This window comes from Eupeodes corollae, chromosome 3 (assembly GCF_945859685.1).
Source record: "Eupeodes corollae chromosome 3, idEupCoro1.1, whole genome shotgun sequence".
Classification (NCBI taxonomy): domain Eukaryota; kingdom Metazoa; phylum Arthropoda; class Insecta; order Diptera; family Syrphidae; genus Eupeodes; species Eupeodes corollae.
Window position 1 is genome coordinate 110,178,656 of NC_079149.1, and position 20,897 is coordinate 110,199,552.

Below are 20,897 nucleotides of genomic sequence, written 5' to 3' on the forward strand. Positions count from 1 at the left end.
TCTGCCAAGGTTTACGCCTTCAAGGGCAAATCAAAGAAAACGCCTTGCAACACTTTCAATTCTTTCAAATATGTATGCCTTCGTAGGGAGGCCTTAGTTAAGAAGCGTATATTTAAAAAGGGGACTGACAAAGGTGTTGTAGGGAGATCGTGTAACGTAGGAGTTTGATTATTTTGACCAACGTCTTAGAAAACCGATCGGTGAATCCGCTTTAAGTACTTTATCATTCATATGATTTTGCAAATTTAGATGGAGAAAGTGACGGCGTGAAATTCTTACTCGATTTTGTGAAAAGGTAATTGACTGACATTTGTTTAAATTTAAGTCTAAGTAATTTTTTTAGACCAAACTGAGAAACTGTCGAGATCTAGTTGAATAAGGTAAGAATCATGCATCCACGCGACGTCATGGACTTGAAAAATTTTGTGTCATTAGATATTTATAAATCTGTTCAATATCAATAATTGTGAGGATTAAAAGTAGAGGGCCAAAGTGGCAACCTTGTGGTAAGCCAGGGTAGCAAGTAAAAGGTAAGACCGAGAGCTACTGAAGCAGCTTTCTAGATAAGAAGAAAGCTTCAAGAGTATAAGTCTGTGGGATATTTTGTCAACGGCTTTGCTAAACTATTGCTCGTAAAATAAACCTTCGATGTAACATCATCGTTTAATCTACAACGTTTAAATACAAACCTTTTCTTGTATCATTTACCGTTTAAGCGTTACAACCTTAGTACGGACATTTTCGACAAAAAACCTCCAATAACTTTTTATGCACATGGGGGATTTTTTGGGACTTTTTGTCACTTGTACAAATTTCCATCGATATGCCAATTATTTCTGGATTCGTACTTTCATACGCCCGTACGTTCTGGATACTTTTTTTGTGGTCTATATCTCAAGAACGAGAGATCTCGACTACAAATAACTTTTATCTATGGTAAAATTTAAACAAAATTCAAAAAGATAGTTTTTTTATAAAAAAAATAAAAACATACAAAAATTGGTAAGAAACTGATGTTCAACTCGAATATATCGAGAAGAAATTAAAGTATTACTTCAATATTTTTCTAATTTTCTTCTTCTAAATATTGTTGTTAAAATATCTTAGTTTAAAAAAAATATATACGAGTAAGCAGCATTTTTTTAAAAAGAAACACAGACCTTAAAAAGAATCAATTAAAAAAAGAGGCTGGAATGCGACCCACATTGATAACTTTCCATCCTGTCTGTCGATTTGTCTTAAAGTTTGTCTATATGTACTCGTATCAATTTTTACCAATTTTCCGTGAAAAAAAAAACGGATTGTTGAATTTTTATATAAAAATTACTACATATCGAAAACAATATTTTCTGTGAAATAAAATAAGTTTGAAGGCAATATTTTTAATTTTTTAAAAGCTATTTGAGTCGAAGTAAATTTTTACCAAGTTTTAGTATTGTTTTTTTTTTAGAGTTTTGTTTTTTATAAAAAAAACTGACTATTCGATTTTTTTCAAAATTTTATCGAATGTTAACAACAATATTTTTTGAAAGATAAAAGTAGTTTAAAGCCAATATCTACAATTTTTGAAAAGATATTTGAGTCGAAAACCCATTTTTACTAACTGTTATACATTTTTTTTTAGGTTTTTATTTTTTGTAAAAAAAACTGTTAATTCGATTATGCTTAAAATTTTACTCAATGTTGACAACAATATTTTTTGGTAGATAAAAGGAAAATAAATCCAATATCTCCAAGTTTTGAAAAGATATTTGAGTCGAAAATCAATTTTTAATATGTCTTAATGTTGAAAATAATATTTCTTAAAAGTAAAAATTGTTTAGAAGCTATTATCTCAAATTTTCGAAAAGATATTTGAGTCGGAAATAATTTGTTATCAACTTTTGTTAATTTATTTTCCGGTTTTTAATTTTTTGTAAAAAAAAGTGTCAATTCGATTTTTTTAAAAATTTTACTGAATGTACGATAAAAGTAAATTAAAGCCAATATCTCAAAGTTTTGAAAAGATTTTTGAGCCGAAAATCAATTTTTACCAACTTTTATTAATTTTTTTAAGGTTTTTATTTTTTGTAAAAAAAACTGTCAATTCGATTTTTCTCAACATTTTTTAGAATGTTGAAAACAATATTTCTTATAAGATAAAATAAGTTTAAAGCCTAAATTTCAAGTTTTTGAAAGGATATTTTAATCGATATTCAATTTTTACCAAGTCTTAGTAATGTTTTTTTAGATTTTTATTTTTTATAAAAAAAAACTGTCAATTCGATTTTGCTCAAAATTTTATCAGATGTCAAAATCATTATTCTTCGTTGTAAAAAATTGTTTTGGAGATGAAATAAATATTTAGTGTTTCGACTGTAGGGACCTTGAAACGTCGAGAAATGTCAAAATTTTCAATTTGACAAATCGGAACCATTACAATAACTTCCTATGGGAAGTTAAAAATTTGGTTTTCGACAAAAAAAACCTAGGAAGCAGATATTGAAATCAAACTTATTTTATCAACAACTAAAAACTGTTTAGAAATAGTTTTTTACTAAATTATCTTCAGGAAATGTTGCTATTAATATTTTGTAAAACTTTTCAAAATATCGAAAAATGGACACTAATCGAAAATTATCAGTGTAGCTTACATCTCAGCGTCTTTGTCTTTTATAATTTAAAAAATAACTCAAAAAAATGTTAGCATGCCAATTTTTTGCTTAGTTAGAAACTGATATTTCGTCTAAAAATAAATCAATCATTAAAATTCTTTGGAAAAACAATCACCGCACTTTTTCTTTACCAACTTCAAAACTTTGCTCTTATTCTTAAGTTTCAATTTTACGTAACGTATACAAAAAAAATAAAAACGTATTAAATTTCTCAGAACCTTGTAATTGGCATATTTCTTGACAAACTTCTGTATGCCTCTTTTTTGTGTTTAACAACAAATCATTAATTCTTCGATAATGATAATGCCAAGACTATAAAGTAATGTGGTATAATTGCGACTTTAAAATGCGTTCTTCTTATAAGCCTTCCAACAATATTACGCATAAATGAATCAAACTTCCATTTCAGATAGAATCTTTGAACTAAGTTCTCAAAGTCCAGATGATGAAATAAAATGATGCATGTGTCTAGGTTTAACATTAAAACGCGTTTTATTAATAGCTGACACAAATTCGCTATCATATTGAAATAAAAAATAATTTCAATATTTTCATTCATAAACAAAAAACTATATACATATGTAAATAAATATCTATCATCTAACTACATATGCATAATCAATGGCCTTACAATTAGCTTACAATGACTCACTTTTACAAAAGACTTGAGATTGAAACTAACAAGGCGGACACGAGTGCCATAAGTGCACTTCTCTATGAAATCAAATTAATTATAGTGACTCTCTGAATCTGAATCGTTCACGCTTGGTTTGCAAATCTAAACCATTGGTATTTAATTTGATTCTCAGAAACTCTCGTTATAAACAAATTAAATGTAATAAGCTTCAAGTCTTACCGGTTAAATAAAATACACTAGCCCAGCCAAATGATGAAATAAAGAATCCACAAATTGGCATAGTAATTGCAGCACCAAGGGATGAAGCTAAAAAAAAAGGAGGAAACAAAAACAGAATTTAAAATTTCAATATTCATGAGATACAATTTTGCTATAAGCCAAATCAGTTAGATTAACTCACCCATCATGTTTGACATGAATTTGGAACGATCTAGTGGGGGAATCCACACTGCTGCAACTGGGTGAATTGCTGGCCATGACGCACCTTAAAATTAAAATAATCAAGAGTTAAATTTTATTTCAATCACAATCATGATTCATGTTTCAATTAAACGGGCGTTCTTTTTTTAGAGATATAGAACTATAAGTTGGCAACACTGTTATGAATGGCGGCACATTTTTTTTAGTTGTCAAGTAATTTATTTTTAGTTCTGTTCGACATTTTAAAATGTCGGTCATTTTTGTAACTGTCAAATGATTTATTTTTAGTTCTGTTTGATATTTCAAAAATTCAATGCTTATGATCGATGAAATTTGCTTTTGGTTGAATGTCAATCACAAGTCAATAAACAAAACTGACTTCTTTTTAGTTCTGTTTGACATTTCAAAAATTCAATGCTTTTGAGCGATTAAGTTTGCTTTTGGTTGAATGTCAATCACAAGTCAATAAACAAAACTGACTTATTTTTAGTTCTGTTTGACATTTCAAAATATCGGTCATTTTTGTAATTTTCAAATGATTTATTTTTAGTTCTGTTTGACATTTTAAAAATTCAATGCTTATGAGCGATGAAGTTCGCTTTTGGTTAAATTTCAATCACATGTCAATAATCAAAACTGACTTATTTGGAGTGACCATAATCCCCAAGTGTATATTAAGACGCCGTTACATCCACGAAAACTGATGTGCTTTTTCTGACTTTTTCGTTTATCAATGAAACAACCATTATATTCAGTAGCTTTGGTTTCAAAAAGATGGTAAAAAGATGAGCAATGAAGTTTGCTTTTGGTTGAATGTCAATAAATAAAACTGACTTCTTTTTGGTTCTGTTTGACATTTCAAAAATTCAATGCTTATGAGCGATGAAGTTTGCTGTTGGTTGAATGTCAATCACAAGTCAATAAACAAAACTGACTTATTTTTAGTTCTGTTTGAAATTTCAAAAATTCAATGCTTATGAGCGATGAAGTTTGCTTGTGGTTGAATGTCAATCACAAGTCAATAAACAAAACTGACTTATTTTTAGTTCTATTTGACATTTCAAAAATTCAATGCTTATGAGCGATTAAGTTTGCTTTTGGTTGAATGTCAATCACAAGTCAATAAACAAAACTGACTTATTTTTAGTTCTGTTTGACATTTCAAAAATTCAATGCTTATGAGCAATAAATTTCGCTTTTGGTTAAATTTCAATCACATGACAATAATCAAAACTGACTTTTTTGGAGTGATCCCCAAGTGTATATTAAGACGCCGTTACATCCACAAAAACTGATGTGCTTTTTCTGACTTTTTTGTTCATCAATTAAAGAACCATGTTGTTCAGTAGCTTTGGTTTCAAAAAGATGGTGGTGCGACATGTCACGCATCTAATGTCAAAATTATTTAGGAAACGTTTAGTAAATACACAGTAACGTAAAGTTAAGGATCCATGAATTTGCTTCCAACATTGTGCGATTCAACGCCACTTGACTTTTTTTTTGTGGAAATAGGTGAAGTCGCTTGTCTTTAAAATCAAATAAATTGTATGTCAATTTGAAACAATCATCTCTGTTTCATTCTATTTTAAAGTTCCACATCTCTAAAAAACACCCTTTTATATGTTAAACAACCTACCCAACATAAAGCCCAGAACAACTCTGACAACAATCAAAGCCACATAATCAAAGTGAGCTGCCATCGGTGTAAATAAGGTCAATAGAGACGCCCATAACATCGAGTGTCCGAATACCCTTCGACCACCAATCAATTCAGCTAATCGACCACCGGGCAATTCTGTCAAAATATAACCCCAAAAGAAACTGCCCAGAACAAAGTTCTGCTGGTACGAGTCCCAAGCGAATTTTTCATCTTCCACTTCACCTGCTGGACTGACATTTGATGATGGTGTTGTCAGATTTGTAGTACTATTGCCATTAAGGATTACTCCAATGGTGTTTGTGGTATTGGTTTTTACCATTGCCACTATGGCTATGGTGAGATTCACTCTCAAGGCATAGTTCAGCATAAAGCCGAACATTGTCATAATATTCAGTACTTGACGACATGATACCAAATCTGAAAGAGAAAGATTAATTAAAGTTAATAAATTATTTAGTTTTTATCTTTAAAAAAATCAATTGGAAAAGATAGAAATAGCATAAAACATCTTCTCAGCAAGTTTGTGTGATGAACTTGAAATTTGTATTGAGTTCTTCAATAAGTGCATAACATCCGTTTAGTTTTTGTACATAAAATAAAATAAATATCTAATAAACAAAACAATCAACATAACTCAATTGTTGTGGGCGCAGTCATTTAGAATTATTTTTCATGATCAAATTCTTATTGTCGTGACAGCTCTGACAATCATTTGACAGTTTGATTCATTCATTAAATTATTATTTATTCGTGTAAATGTTTGTTTTTTTATCCAATCGAAGGTTGACGCGTGCACATTTATGTAGATACGAATGTTTGTAGAAATTTAAAACCGCTTTTATAGACGTATATGAAGCTAAAGTTGTTATAAGAGATACGAGTGTTTATAAGTGTGGTTTAGAAATATTTCTTAACGCTCTCATTTGACAGCTCGGTTGTATCAATGACATTTATACATTTTACGACTAGATATAGTTTTAAACTTCAATAAAACTTGAGGTTTTTATAGATAAATCAAATGTACTTTGTTTTATTGTTTAACAAAATTGATGTCAAAATAATTGCACATATATTGTTTGCAATACATTTTAAATAAGACCGGTTTATGTTTTTTATTTGACAGTTCAACATCATTGTGCGTTCCTAAATGGAAATTTTTCGCACATAATTATACCTTGATTACACGTATCAGAAAATTCCCATTTTCGGTATAATTAATGACATTACTCATGATGTACTAAAAATGACATTTAATTAACAGTAGTGAGGATTTTATGGAAATCAAATTGTGTTAACAAACTAGATTTAGTTCACGACAAAATAATTAAGTTCTATGTAAATATGCCTTAATTTGTGTGTTGTAAAAATAAAAACAAACATGAAATTAAAGCTCAAAAAATGAATAACATTTTAAAACATTCTCATTAAACCACGTGACCAAACAAATTCTAGCGAGTTTAAACTTATAAAATAACTCGCTATTCAATAAATATAACGAAATGAACATTTGGCTGAGATGAAAAGTTCATTCAGTTCATTTTTCTAGTATGTACGAATTTTTCACTTTTGCTGTCAGAAATCGAAGAATACAATTTTTTGTTTGAAATTTATTTACAAAATAGTTTTTTCAAGCTAGAATCGATCCATTTTAAGGAATGTCATAATTTTTAATCTACCAAATGTCAAAGGATGAAGCATGTATCGATTCATTTTTATTAATGTCACAGTTTTTGTTGTCAAATAGCGTGTATTGAAAAACTTTTTTAAACATACTAAAAGACTTTTTAATCTCATCAAAGAAAACATTTAAATTCCTTCTATATTAGTTAAAATACCAGAAGTTTAAAAACACTTACAATTTTTGTATGTCAATTTCTTAAATATTTTCTGAATTGTCTGCAGTCACTTACACATTTGTAAATTTGACGTAAACCTATTTTTTGATTTGCGTTGATAGTTCTAAAAATAGTCATATATTCAAGTTCTTCCACCCACTTTTATTATATTACGCTATCTAAACACATTAGGGTAGTTCTTATTTTGACGTTTTAGTCTTCTTTAAAAGACTTGTTTGATTTGATATGAAAAATAAAACGTGATCATCGAATTAAAGATGTTCAAACTTTTCGAACTAAAAAAGCAATTAAAAGATTTTTCACCAAACAAATTTTGGAAATTTGATAGTTTTGAAAGAAGACAGAGTTTTGACATGTTACTTACTTATTTTGACAAACTACTTCTTATTTTGACTTTTTAGACTTTTAAGAGACTTGTTCGATTCAAAATATTCTAATGTGAATTTAAACAGGATTATCGAATTGAACACTTTTCAAAATTGTGAACTTAAAAAAGAATCTTCTAGATTTTGACAAACAAAATTTGTGAAATCTTAGAAGCCAGAGTTCTGACAAAGAAAATAATAACAGTTTCATAAGAGTTCAATATTGTCTAATAACATAAACCACCCTAACTTAAATCACATGTTTCAGTGAAATATCTCAAGATATTTCAAACATACTTCCTGTTATCGAAATAAGAACAACAAAAAAGACATCAAACATAAGAAAAACTAAAAATATATTTTGCCAGTTTTGCGTGTGCGTTTAATTAGATCCATATCCATAGATACATTTGTTTATCCATAGTAACAAACATTAAGTTTTTTTTCTGACACTGACCCTTACTTTTTCTACAACGAGAATATACATAAAAATGGCGCGTGCTTGATTTGAAGGCCAATAAAAATAAATTCTTTTGACAATTTTTCCTCCTCCATATATGTATTGTTTTGTTTTCTTTGTGAATATTGTATAAATGTTTAGTTTATAAAGACAAATTTTTGAACATCTGCCAAAAATATCAGCTAACTTATTTTGCATTGTTAAATGAATTCTAAAGACACACCTTTTGAATTTTTCGTATTTACATTTTATTAAATAATCCAGATAAAAATAATATTAGCTTAGTTAAAATGAGAAAGAATTTAATTCTCCAATATAACAAAAAAAACACATATGGTTTTAGTACAAAAAAGTACTAATTTATTTAATTAATTTTCGTTAAAATGTACTAGAATACGCCCTACAAACATTTTAATATTTCAAAGCAATAAAATAATGTGACAGTTCTGCTTCTAAACAAATTAATAAAATCGTATGCTTCTGAATGTAAATTGATTAAAATTCATTACAATTTTTCGAAACACAAAAGTAAACATATACTTCAAAATCAATTTTGAGTGATCTATTAGTATTTTTTTCAGACTTTTAATGGACGAAATCACTAAGTTAGTGCCTACTCAGTCAAATCATTCTGATTGGCTACACGCAACTTTAAAATAAGTTGAAATTTCCGACTAAGTGTACAAAATTGTAGACAAAAAGTTAGTACACAATGATTTTAACGTTTCATAATCAGCTGCTCGGTAAAAATACAAAAACTTAAAATAAAAAAAAAATCGATCAGCATTTAAATATTGTAAATATAATTCGATCATATCATATTTTATTTTTGATATTATTTAATTTTAAAAAGATTATTTAAAGTTCTCAAAAAATAAATGTTTACATTTGTCATTAATATGAAAGTTCCGGATTGACCAGCTTTTGAATCATGACTACAATAATGAACGCACCCAATGAAAACCACCATTAAAAAACTTGAACAAAATTAACATATGAGATTTCTTTATCCACAAAATATGACAGTTCGTTCTGGCCAACTCGAATTTCAATAAAAAAAATAATAATACTTTTCGAAGATTTAAAAAATTCCTTTTCAAATTTAACTAACGAAATCCTAAAATAACATTTAAGCAAAAACGATAATTTGGCAATAATTGAAAAACCGAAGAAATAGTAGACATTTGGTTTTCAGCTTTCCTTTAAATAAAAGTTGACAGCTCTCAGCTGTCATTACTTTCAAGTTAAAAATCAAACATTCTTTTATATATATCATTGCAAGTGAATGAAGTAAAAAGTTAGGATTAAAATAGAACTGCATATCAAAGAAATAAAGCCGATTAAATCTTGATAATATCAACTTTCAATATCAAATTAAATTGTATTTTTAAAATGATATGTGATATGGTGTACCACGGAAATAAATTTACGTGAAGTTTATGCGACAAGTGCGTTAAAGTATACGAGTATCTTTCAAGTTATTGTTTTTCAGGTTAATAAATAGAAATCATTTAGGTTAACCACAAACTATGTTTGTTTTACAAATGCAAAATAAATACATTAATAATTGTGTATATTATTCATTATTATTAAGGTGCTTTCCGGTTGTGACACATGTAAAAAGTACATGACAACAAGATTCTATTAACCGTTGACTATAAAATTGATTTGATTTTTTTCTAAATGAGTTCCATATTCAATGAACGTACGCAAAGGCACTTTTATTCTTGATTTAGATCTGTCAAAATACAAATTTTCTCTAGTTTTGGATTCCACGAGGAAAAATAATTTGATTAAATTTCGATTTAAGATCAAATCTGCAGATCTTTGTGCTAAGAATTTTTAGAAAACTTTTAGCTGAAAATTTGACAGCTCTACCGCATTCGTTAAAAATGAGAAAAGAAAACTTTTATTTCATTGTTCCATACGTCTAAAAGTAAAAAAAAAAACAATATTGACAAATACCTAGTATTCTATTGAATTTGTGAGGATACGTTTAAACTTAAGAAATATCAAACTATTTTGGCACCATTTTTATTAAGTAGTTAAAGAACAACAATCTAACAAAAAAGAAAAGTGTGCTTTATAAAAAATTGAAACAAAATGGAGTCAATTTAATTTTAAAGAGAAGTTTCAAAAAGTTTTAAAAAGATATGTGCTGGCAACTCCATAGAAATTGACAGATACAAAATGGAGTCAGTTTAATTTTAAAGAGAAGTCTCAAAAAATTTTAAAAAGATATGTGCTGGCAATTCCATACAAATTGACAGCTTTCAATTAAATGTGAAGCATTACAACAACAATGGTTCTTATTTGGTCAGTTTATATTCCTGTATTTTTAGAAATATAAACACAAATTTCTTATACTTTTTTCTGACTTTTGCTGTCAGAAATGTGCGATTCGATTTCTCGAGATTTCTGTACCATACAATTCATAAAGAAAGAAAATTAATACAAGGCTAATTTTATTGCTAGGTGAGAATAATTATTGAGTTGTGTTAAAATTTGTATCCTCCTCATCCGTTAATCTGTTCTCAGGAATTTTTGAAATATAAAATATCCAATTATTTAACAAAAATTCAAAAAATAAATAAAAGTTTAAGGTCATGATACCTTATCGTTTCCTAATTCGCAAAAATGATTGTTTACTTTATTAATAAAACTGTTGATTAAAATATTAAGAAAAAAAACTTGGCATACTTTTATATGTCCCTTATCAGTCTTTCAAATTGGAAAGTAAATATTTTTAAGTAAAATATTAGCAACTGCCAAATATTTCCACAAGGTGTACAAAACAGATCTAGAACTTTTGGCATATTTAATTTTTTTAAATGTATATACACTTTCTGATATCACTTCTTTGTAAATAAAAGTTTTATTGAGCTAATTTTAAACTCAATACATTTTTTTTCAAGTTAAATGTTACTTTAATTTGACGTCAATAAGATCTAGTTTTAGGTGGTAAGCTCATAAAAATAGTCAAGATGGCTCCAAAATCAAACAAATGGGATACGAGTTTATTTCAAAAACAACTTAATTTTTAAATTTAAACAAAATTGAAATTAGTCATTTTGTTTACCTACATTATTTTTTACATAAATTAACTAGGGATACAAAATTACCAGGAATCAATTAAATCTGCGAAGTTTAAACTAAACAATTAGTCACTTCAAAGATTCAATTTATAAAATAAACAATAAACAACAGTTCAAAATGTCAAAATTTAATTTCAAAAATCCCCATAACACAAGTTTCTGACATAAAATTAAAAAAAAGAAAAAAAGTAAATAAATTAAAAATTTGATATTGTAGCCATATACACAAATGTACTTAATTTTTTAATAAAAGTTCAAAGTCTAATGTACTGTCTATAAGAATTATTGAAATTTGTTTGATTTGAATATTTTAAGCAGACTTCAATATATTCAAAAGTTCAGGGTCAATTATTTGGTCACACCACTGATTAAATTATTTAGTATATTTGATAGAGCTTGTTTACCGAAACTTTTAAGAAAAAATAAAAAAAAATCTTGAAATTCAAGTTTGTTTTTTAATTCTGTTTAATGATTAACACCAACTAGTCTTATTTTATTCCTCTTTGAATAACAATTTTTGATTTATTTTTCATTTATAATGCTTTTTCAAGACGATCTTAAAAAAAAACTTCTTAAGTGCGCTCTTCTTTTGAATTAGAATATAGTCACCAGATTCAAAAATATTTTTTTCATAAGAAAATCTTATACTAAACAAAAATACAAATAAACAAACAGAACTTTAAAATTATTTAAATGTGCTAATTTTCACAGATAACTTATTAGTTAGCACATCTTTTTTTGGTTCAACAACGACCTTTCATTTACAAATTCGATTTAAAATCATGAATAATACTTTTTTTAAACTTAATTTGCATTACTTTTGAGTTATTTGTTGAAATGCCAACGTCAGAAAATAGTCAATATGGAGATTTTGGTATCTTTGAGAAAAAAAACGAAAGCTTTTACTGAACGCTCCTGTATATGTCACTTTCTATTGTTGACTTTTCACAAAATCTCTTCGTCAAAAATAGAAAGTGATAGACACAGGATCTGTCAACAAAAAGTCTTTTAACAAAAACTCCCCGCCAACAACAGACATCGTTTTCTTTTTATAATCGCCAAATGTCAAAAAATTACAACTTTAAAAGTGACAGAACAAAATGGTGACAAAATGGTTACTCTTATAAGAAAAAAAATATAAAATGAATACATGGACAAGTTTAACATTCTTTTTTATAAACTTGTATGCAATGTATTGCTAGGAAGGATTATTTTCAAATTTAATAGCTAGGATTTTCTTTTAACTGTCAAAGCTGTCAATAAGAAGCGATGTCATTATTCATTTTTTGTTGCCAATTGGCTATGAAACATTCTTAAGATTATTTCCTTTAGTCCCTTAGAATAGAAAAATTAGAAGCCAATATTCAAATAAAATTGAAATTTGGTGTAAAGCTTTATTTGTACGTTCTTAGAATTTTCTAAAAAGTACCGTTATTTCTGAAGATTTAGATAAGATCTGATAACTTTTCATTTGAGTTTGACATTTGGAAAAGCAGAATTCTTATCATTATGGCAACTATTTCACGTCAAACCAATTAACATAGCCTTTTCTTTGTGGTCGCTGTCTAACTTTAGACACCGGAACTGGAGTACCAATTATTTAGAACTATTTATTACGGCATTCTCTAACTTGACAATAGTGCCTATAAAAACAGTAACATAAATACGTAATTTATAAAGAACTCATTTAACATATGGCATAAACATATTAGAAGCTACATAATACGAGTATAAACGTTTCCGTATATCGAACAAGACTCATCATTAGTTCCACTAAGTCTACAAAATACAATCGCGTGATAGCAACGTGAACCACCAGACACATTATAAAGTCAATATTGATTGCTCATTAACACGAGATATATTCCGGTCAAGCACCTAATTAAAGCCCACCCATCCGTTCATTCATTCAAACAAAAATATATGAACAAAGAAAATTTGTTGTTTTGCCAAATTAAAGCCAAAAAAAAAGCACAAAAAAGGCCTTAATATTCTTCCAATTTTGTTTATATTGATACGTATAATTTTAATTGAGGTCATGGACGTTACGTACGTTATATTACGCTACGGACTGTCAATTTCGTGGGTGAATTTTTTCGCGCTTTTCTTTGTATACATCTACGCAATGTCATTCACGGCATTGTGTGCAAGCAAATAAATATTTTATTAGAAAACTGTAAATGACACATGTCAAAAAAAAAAAAGAAATAGCTAACTTTAATCATTGACATTACGTCAATTTAGTTTAATTACATTACATTATCATTAAGAATGCGGTATACACAATGAAATTCCTTCATTTGTTGGGTTTTATTTAGAGATGCCACTCCTTTGTGCTAACATACCTGTTCGTTACAATGAATGTAATGAGAATGGCGACAACGACTACGACGACCGACGACGTAACGGCGAGACAGAATATTGTGAAACTAATAAAGTTATTAATGGCATAGTGAGATGTCATTGAACTAATAACAGTGTACATGGCTCTAAGAGGAGGATTTTAAATGACGTTGTACGTGCATATTATGCGAGTCCTGCATAGTTTTTGCTTTAAGACTTTTCAAATGGAAATAAATGGTTACAAAATGACATAACCATCTTACGATTGGAAAATATTCAATCTTGAAATGTATAATTTATTTTTAGAATCAATCTCATTTTGTAAATAAAAATATCGTAATCGATGATGGAAATGGAGGAAAGTTTTTCCATTCGATTGTTCAAATAAAAACAAACAAAATGTATTCTGATCTAATTCAATAAGATATTTGATAGTTTTCTTAAGAAAAAGAAAAAAAACTGGATAATGTGCCATTAAAAGTTGTATTAACACTTTAATTACTCAATTTAAGTGTTTCGTGTGGAAGTCTTTGCCGATATATAATGTCATAATTTTGTTTAATCACGGAAGTGATGTCAGCTTTACATATACAAATATTCAAGAAAGATTTCAACATAGAAGAAACCAGAAAAAGTTGGAAAATATATATACACAAAGAATTGATGTTTCGTTAAGTATATTTCGTTATTTTGAAGCTGTCATCTTTTGACGATTGAACACTACGCCATTTCTAGTCATACTACCACTATATTTTAAAATAAGTGGACATTTTACTGTCACAGTTTCCACGGTCAAGACTTCCAAGGACTATATATCGCGATTTTGTGATTAGTGATTGTGAAAAGGATATGGTGTAGCAACCATATTCATGGCGGACATTTTGATAATATATTTCCATACTTAATTACATACCTTAATCTTTACATTTTAAAGCGTGTTTTTTTTACAGGTATATAACTTAAAGTTCGCAACACTTTTTTTACTGGCGGCCATTTTGTCAGCTTTCAAGTAATATATTTTTATTTTCGATTAGCATACAGTGGTCGGCATAACTATTTTGACAGATGTACATCTCTCGCCCTTGTGATAATAATTTATAACGGTTAAAGTTTGAAGAGAGCAAATCGATAACAAGTTAATAAGTGTGTTATAATGGTCACGTGATGGTCAAACTCAGTCATTTGGATGGTGTTCTGCTGCAAGGCTGCTCTTTTTGTATTAAAAGTGCTATTTTCTGAGTGACAAAACTAATTTGACGGAAGTTCTACTGTATGCTTGGTAAGTTAAAATAATTTTTTTTACAAAAAATTAAAGCAAATATCAAAAAGTTGAATTCATTTAGGCTTTGATTTGTGCAAAACGGCAGAACTAAGTATTGAGGTTAGAGCATCTATTGTCGCAAGATTTAATTCCGGCGTGTCTATTAAACAAATATGAAGAGAACTAAATTTATTAAGACAAAACATTCACTACCAAATAAATAAACATTAAAGAACGAATTCTGTACAAAATGTACAAAGAAGACAGACACATTTGAGAGAATTCACCAAAAATCCTGCATTAACCCCTAAAAGCTTGGAGCTTGAAATAAAATCCCTCCAAAAAATTTCAGTTAGTGAAAGAATAATTCGCAGACATCTCAAAGAATATAATTTTGGGACGTATACCGTAAGAAAGATACCATTTATAACTCCTAAGAAAAAATTAAAAAGATTGAAATTCGCAAGGGAATATGTAAATAAGCCTCTTAGCTTCTGGAACAAAGTTTTATGGACTGATGAAAGTTCCTTTGAGTTTCATGGATCACCTAAACAGAAATCTGTTCGAATGCGGAAAGAAATGCATACAAAGTTTGCTCCAGACCATGTTCCATGGTGGTGGATCAGCAATGTTTTGGAGATGCATTTCTGCAAGTGGTAATGTGGACCTATGATGGCTCCATGAACCAAAGCAAATATTTAGATGTGTTAAATAAGAGCGCATTTCCATCTGGCTATATACTTACTGGAAACTCTTTCATTTTTCAAGATATTGTCCCTTGCCACAGAAGCAAAATGATCATCAAGTTTCTGAATGACATTGGGTTGAAAACCTTCAACTGGCCACCCCGAAGCCCTGACTTAAATGTCATAGAAAATGTATGGGCTTATATAAAAGGAAAGAGGAATTCATCGTTTATTCGCAGGAGGGATGAGACTATTTTTGATGTTAAAATTCTTTGGGAAAAAAATCTCCAGAAACTTGTAGAATCAGTTCAAAAAGTCATAGATGCTAAAGGAGGCTACATTTTCTACTAATTTATCATAATTTAGTTTTAAGTTCTACAAATTGTATTTTTTTTAAGTTAAAATAGAACTGTCAAAATAATTATGCCATAACAAAAAGAGATCTTTATTTTTTATTCACTAATTAATCTTATTATAATAAAATAACTGTGCCATCAAACTATCAATTTTTTGCCTAAGATCCAATTCCTTTTTCAGTTTTGGCAAAAAAATCTTTTAAATATCAAATAACAAAATATTCACTCTATCGAAATAGTTATGCCGACCACTGTAGTTATGAATAGTCAATGGTGACAGCTTTAGAGTTACCATTACTGACTTTTTCGTTTATTATTTAAACAACAGGAGTTGTGGTTTAAATAAAATGGTGGCGCAACATGTCACACAGCTCGTGTCACAATTGATTTATTGAAGGTAACTATTTTGTTTGGCGTTGCGGACCTGTAGTTAATTTATTTCTCCTAAAAAATACTCTTCCCTACATTATCAAAATAAAGCCTCTTAAAGAAATGGATTTATCCTAAATCAATTAATTAGTAGCAAATCTTATTTCAAGCTTGATGGTGTTTTAAAGCCCAAATACGACACGCTAAAGTCTTTTGTTTGATTCGGCTTGATTTTATCTATCCAATCAATAAAACTTCACATTTTTTTAAAACAAGATCTCTACTTTATTAAAAAATGTACTGCCAATTATTAACATCAAAAGTGATATCATCTTGTAAAAAGTTCAGTGCTTTTTTTGTGTAAAGATTGCAGTCTTCTTATCAGTAGCTTGAGGTCTGTAATAACGCATGCTTCACATTTTATGACAAACCTAATTTTCCCAAATATGTAAAAAGTTCAAACAAGAGGTTCACTTCCTGGGAACTTTTTTGCAAAAAATGATTGCGCTGTGGCTTTGAAAAAAAAAAAAACATAATTAAAAATCTGTTTTAAGAAATCGTAGGGTCAAACAATGACTTTGACCTGAGTTTTTTGATTAAAAAATTAAGTAGGTAACAGTCTTTGGGAATTTTTGTTAAGTCACTATACTCGTCTATGGTTTCTTATAGACAAATAGAAAAACCAACAAAACACTCATATAAAGCAAAATCAACCCAAAGTCCGAATTCCAATAAAATTTCTGATAAGAGCAAAAATCCCAATGTTTGAGAGTCTATAGAATATTTAAACAAAACAATAATAGGAAAAATATTTATATTGCAATTAATATAATATTATTGTTTATTTGAGTGTTTTTTTTTCTTTCAGACATCTTGCATGAAGCATATGACGCAAAACACAAATAAAAACAAATAATGGAAAAAAGGGGGCTCGCCTCATTCCGCATCTTATACAGATACACCTTATAACTTATAACTTCGTTTGTTTCGTTTGTGTATTATACTGCCTGTCCAATGTTTGTGCACAGAATACAAGTTCCTTACTTTTTGTGTATATACATTATGACCACTATCTCAATACTTTTAACAAGTAAAGTGAAAAAGTAAAAATAAAAATAGTATTATCATCATCCAAAGTGCCAATAGGCATTTTATAGGGTAAATAAACTAATTAGTGGCACTTAAAAATTTGAATTCAACATTTTTTTTCTGAATTACTAATTCTTTAAAATAAGTTCAAGGATAAAATTGGGTGATAGAAACATGGACTAGCTACTCCACCAATATCCAACAAAATTTAAATTTATCGACCTGTAAAAGTTGGATTTGTTGAACTGTCAAAGGCATTTGGACTGTCATTTTTTTATAATAAACTCACCTTACACAGAGTGAGGGAGAAAGAGTATGAAAGGAGGTTTTAGCGCACGGTTTAAAAATGTCCAACATTTTTCAACATTTGCGTAGTACGGCTAAAGAACTAATCTCTGTACTTAGCAATACGACCGTGTGAGCATTACTTTGAATTGTTTTAGGGGAGGAATGCAGTTGACTACTTCTCTAGAGAATATACCGTTCAAATAACCGTAAAGAGGGGTGATATAAGAAACTTTGCGACTTTCTTCAAACAACGTAAATTAACCAATGATGATATTATCACCAACAAATTAAAATATTCTGCGTTCAATACTGTCCAAGAGGCTTAAGTAAGTTCCAGAAGCACCAGCTCAGAAATGGAAGTGAAGTCTTAAGCATTGGAGTGTACATCTCGCGGCATTTTTGACAACATCGCGTATGTAGTCGTTTCACAAGACGTGGTTGATGATACAAAGGGGTCATATACCGCTCTTAGCCTTTGTTTTCGAAGGTGCCAATTACGTGATGCATAAAAAGATTTGGGTTTCGTCATGAAACCTCTAAGTACATGTCAAAAAAGTATCAATTTTGTGGTTCCACAGTGAAACCACTACGAAACAAAGGTTTAACGATACAAGACAGCATTAAATTTCATGCAGATTTTATTCATCATTTAGGTCACGATTTAATGAGCTTATTATATGTATTTTGTTGTAAAAATTCTATATTCAAAGAAGAAGGATGTTAGTCTGAACAAGAATATTAATATTAAAAGTTGCGGAGGGAAGATCATTAATAAAAATTTTAAAAAGTGTTGCAGACAGAACTGAGCCCTGGAGTACACCATATTTTTAACTTTGTAATTTTGTGGTTTTCAGACTCATATTTAACAATTCAAAAGGTAAATACCAATGCAGTGAAGGATGTATTCATGAAAACTAAAGGCACTCATTTTTTATAAGAGAGCCTGATGCTAAACCCTACCAAATACTTTTGAAATATTAAGTGCTATAATATTAATTTCTCTGCAGTACCCGTGGCATGATGGTTAGTGCGTTGCACTGTCATGCCAGAGTTCTAGGGTTCGATCCCTGCCAATGATATCTAAAGTCTTTTCACGGGTACTGTCTCTTGCGAGAAATTGACAAATTCTCCAAGAGTAACTCTTGCCAAGGATAAGCTAAATAAAGTCAAACGTTCAGCCTGCCTATGTATAAGCGGATAGCTTCGCACGACCCCATCTGCGGCACTGGACACCTTGCTCTACCTTACACCTCTTGACATATTTAGCAAACAAATAGCTGCAAGCTCTGCTGTTTGCCTGAAAGCTTCGTCGCAGTGGACTAACAACAACATTATCCACTCCGTAATTAAAAGGTACTTAGAATCAATTTCAAAGCACACAGACTACACCATCCCCCAACTACAATTCGACAGAAACTTCCAGATTTCTATACCTACCAGATCTTTCACCTTTGCTGGGTGCCGGGCCATAGAGACATTCCAGCCAACTGTAAGGCAGATGAACTCGCCAGGAACGGTGCAGTACAGCCCATGCTACCACGCTTGGCAAGTACTGGCATACCAATCGCTACTTGTAAACTGCTGCTAATGCAAGACGCTGTGAGGAAGGCAGGCACCAGGTGGAACAACATCACCACGTGTCAAGTCACAAAAAACATCTGGCCAACACTGGATTTAAAATGTTCAAGGTGCTTGCTCTCTCTAAGCAGATCGCATATAAGCTCGATAATATTTGTCATAACCGGACACTGTTTAATAGGAAAGCACGCCACGAGACTAGGCGTATTCTCAAATGACTTTTACAGAAGCTGTATGGACGAGGAAGAGGAAGAAACGGTTCTTCATCTTCTCTCCACATGCCCTGCTTTAGCTCGAAAACGCAAGAATTACCTAGGAGAATTCTTCTTTAACGATCCAAACGATCTAAATCATATCGGTATAATCAGCCTCTCACGTTTCGTAAGGGACTCAAGTTGGTTCCATTGGGCTTAGCGGGAAGCCTCAAGATTCATGTGGTATCACAATGGGCCATTAAACTGGGCTAAGCGTGTCCGTTTCCATCTTGGACAGCCACCATAACCTAACCTAACTCTTGTCATGAAAAAGTGCTTTCTCAAATCAGCCGTTTGGATTCGGCATTTAAACCATTCCATTCCATTCCATTCTTGACAACATTACTCGCACACAGGAATGGTTGAGAGTTGTAAGTCACTATTTATGTATAATATTAATTTCTCCATAACAATGCAAATATTTGCTTCACTATTAGGTGCGATGAACCATGAGATCACGAGAGGCCCTATCGCTGATAAAGCCATACTGCCGGTCATAAATTAGCTTTCGATCTCCGAGATATTTCTTGAGCCTATAATTTATCAACGTTTGCATTACCTCGGAAAAAATGAGAGAAGTGCAATCGGTCCATAATTAGAGGGTGAGGAGGATTCTTTTTTTTTTGTGGATGTGTTGAACGAATTATGTTTTTATCTACTCGGATCGAGTAGAAGTTGAAGAACACCTCTTTATAACAATAGCAACATCCGAAACAGCGGAAAGAATACAAATAATCTTTCCATAGTCGCATATTTCAAAAAGGGTATCGTTCAATGCATATTTACCCTATACTTTTTCGTACTTTATTATAGCTACTCATAGCTTATCTTGTATGAAAACTTTGTAGTGGAATTTTTATTCTGCTTGTCATTCATTCTCCTTTGTACAAGTTTACATTGTGCGGCGGCGATGCGAACTAGGACATTGAGTTCAGATATGGAATGGCGCTGAATGATGCCATTGCAAGTGGGGTGATTGATACAACTTTATTTCGTTCTCAGAATAAATTATTATTATAAACATATAATTATTATTATTCATTAATCAAATTAAATAATTTCCAAACGAAAGTTGCTTGAACAAAAATAAAAACTAGTTCAATACGTGATAATTGTAGTTAGATCCAGTTTAAACTTTAGTTATGGTCGATAGTCTAAAATTTTGTATACGTTTTGGAATTTGGTTGATATGTTTACTGTTTATGGTTTCAAGTGTCAGAAAATTTTTAAAAATGGAAAATTTGTCACTTAACCAACACACGTGACACTCAAACCATACACATGACACACTTTTATTGGCCTGAATAATTTCTTCACTTACATATAGAGGGTGCAGTGCATCAATTTTCTTCCTTTTGATTTGCTTTCATTAGTCTTCTGAAGACGGATATGTCAAGGGAATGCGAAATTGGTATTTGTGATGGCATTTCCTTTGAGACATATTTTTACGACGCTAATTCTAGGCTATAACTACGTAATTTGATATCTACAATTGTTAAATAAAACATCTATAAAAGTCGTCAGAC

General features: G+C 30.0%; 1 protein-coding gene across 1 annotated transcript in view; it reads right to left on the reverse strand.

Moving 5' to 3' along the window:
- Positions 1-20,897, reverse strand: part of LOC129949649 (sialin) — a 48,747-nt gene that overhangs the window by 11,375 nt on the left and 16,475 nt on the right. The window contains exons 3-5 of the mRNA XM_056061232.1: positions 5,348-5,788; positions 3,692-3,775; positions 3,511-3,597 (exon numbers count right to left, since the gene is read on the reverse strand). Coding sequence (XP_055917207.1) covers positions 3,511-3,597; positions 3,692-3,775; positions 5,348-5,788 — 612 coding nt within the window. The remainder of the gene's footprint in view (positions 1-3,510; positions 3,598-3,691; positions 3,776-5,347; positions 5,789-20,897) is intronic.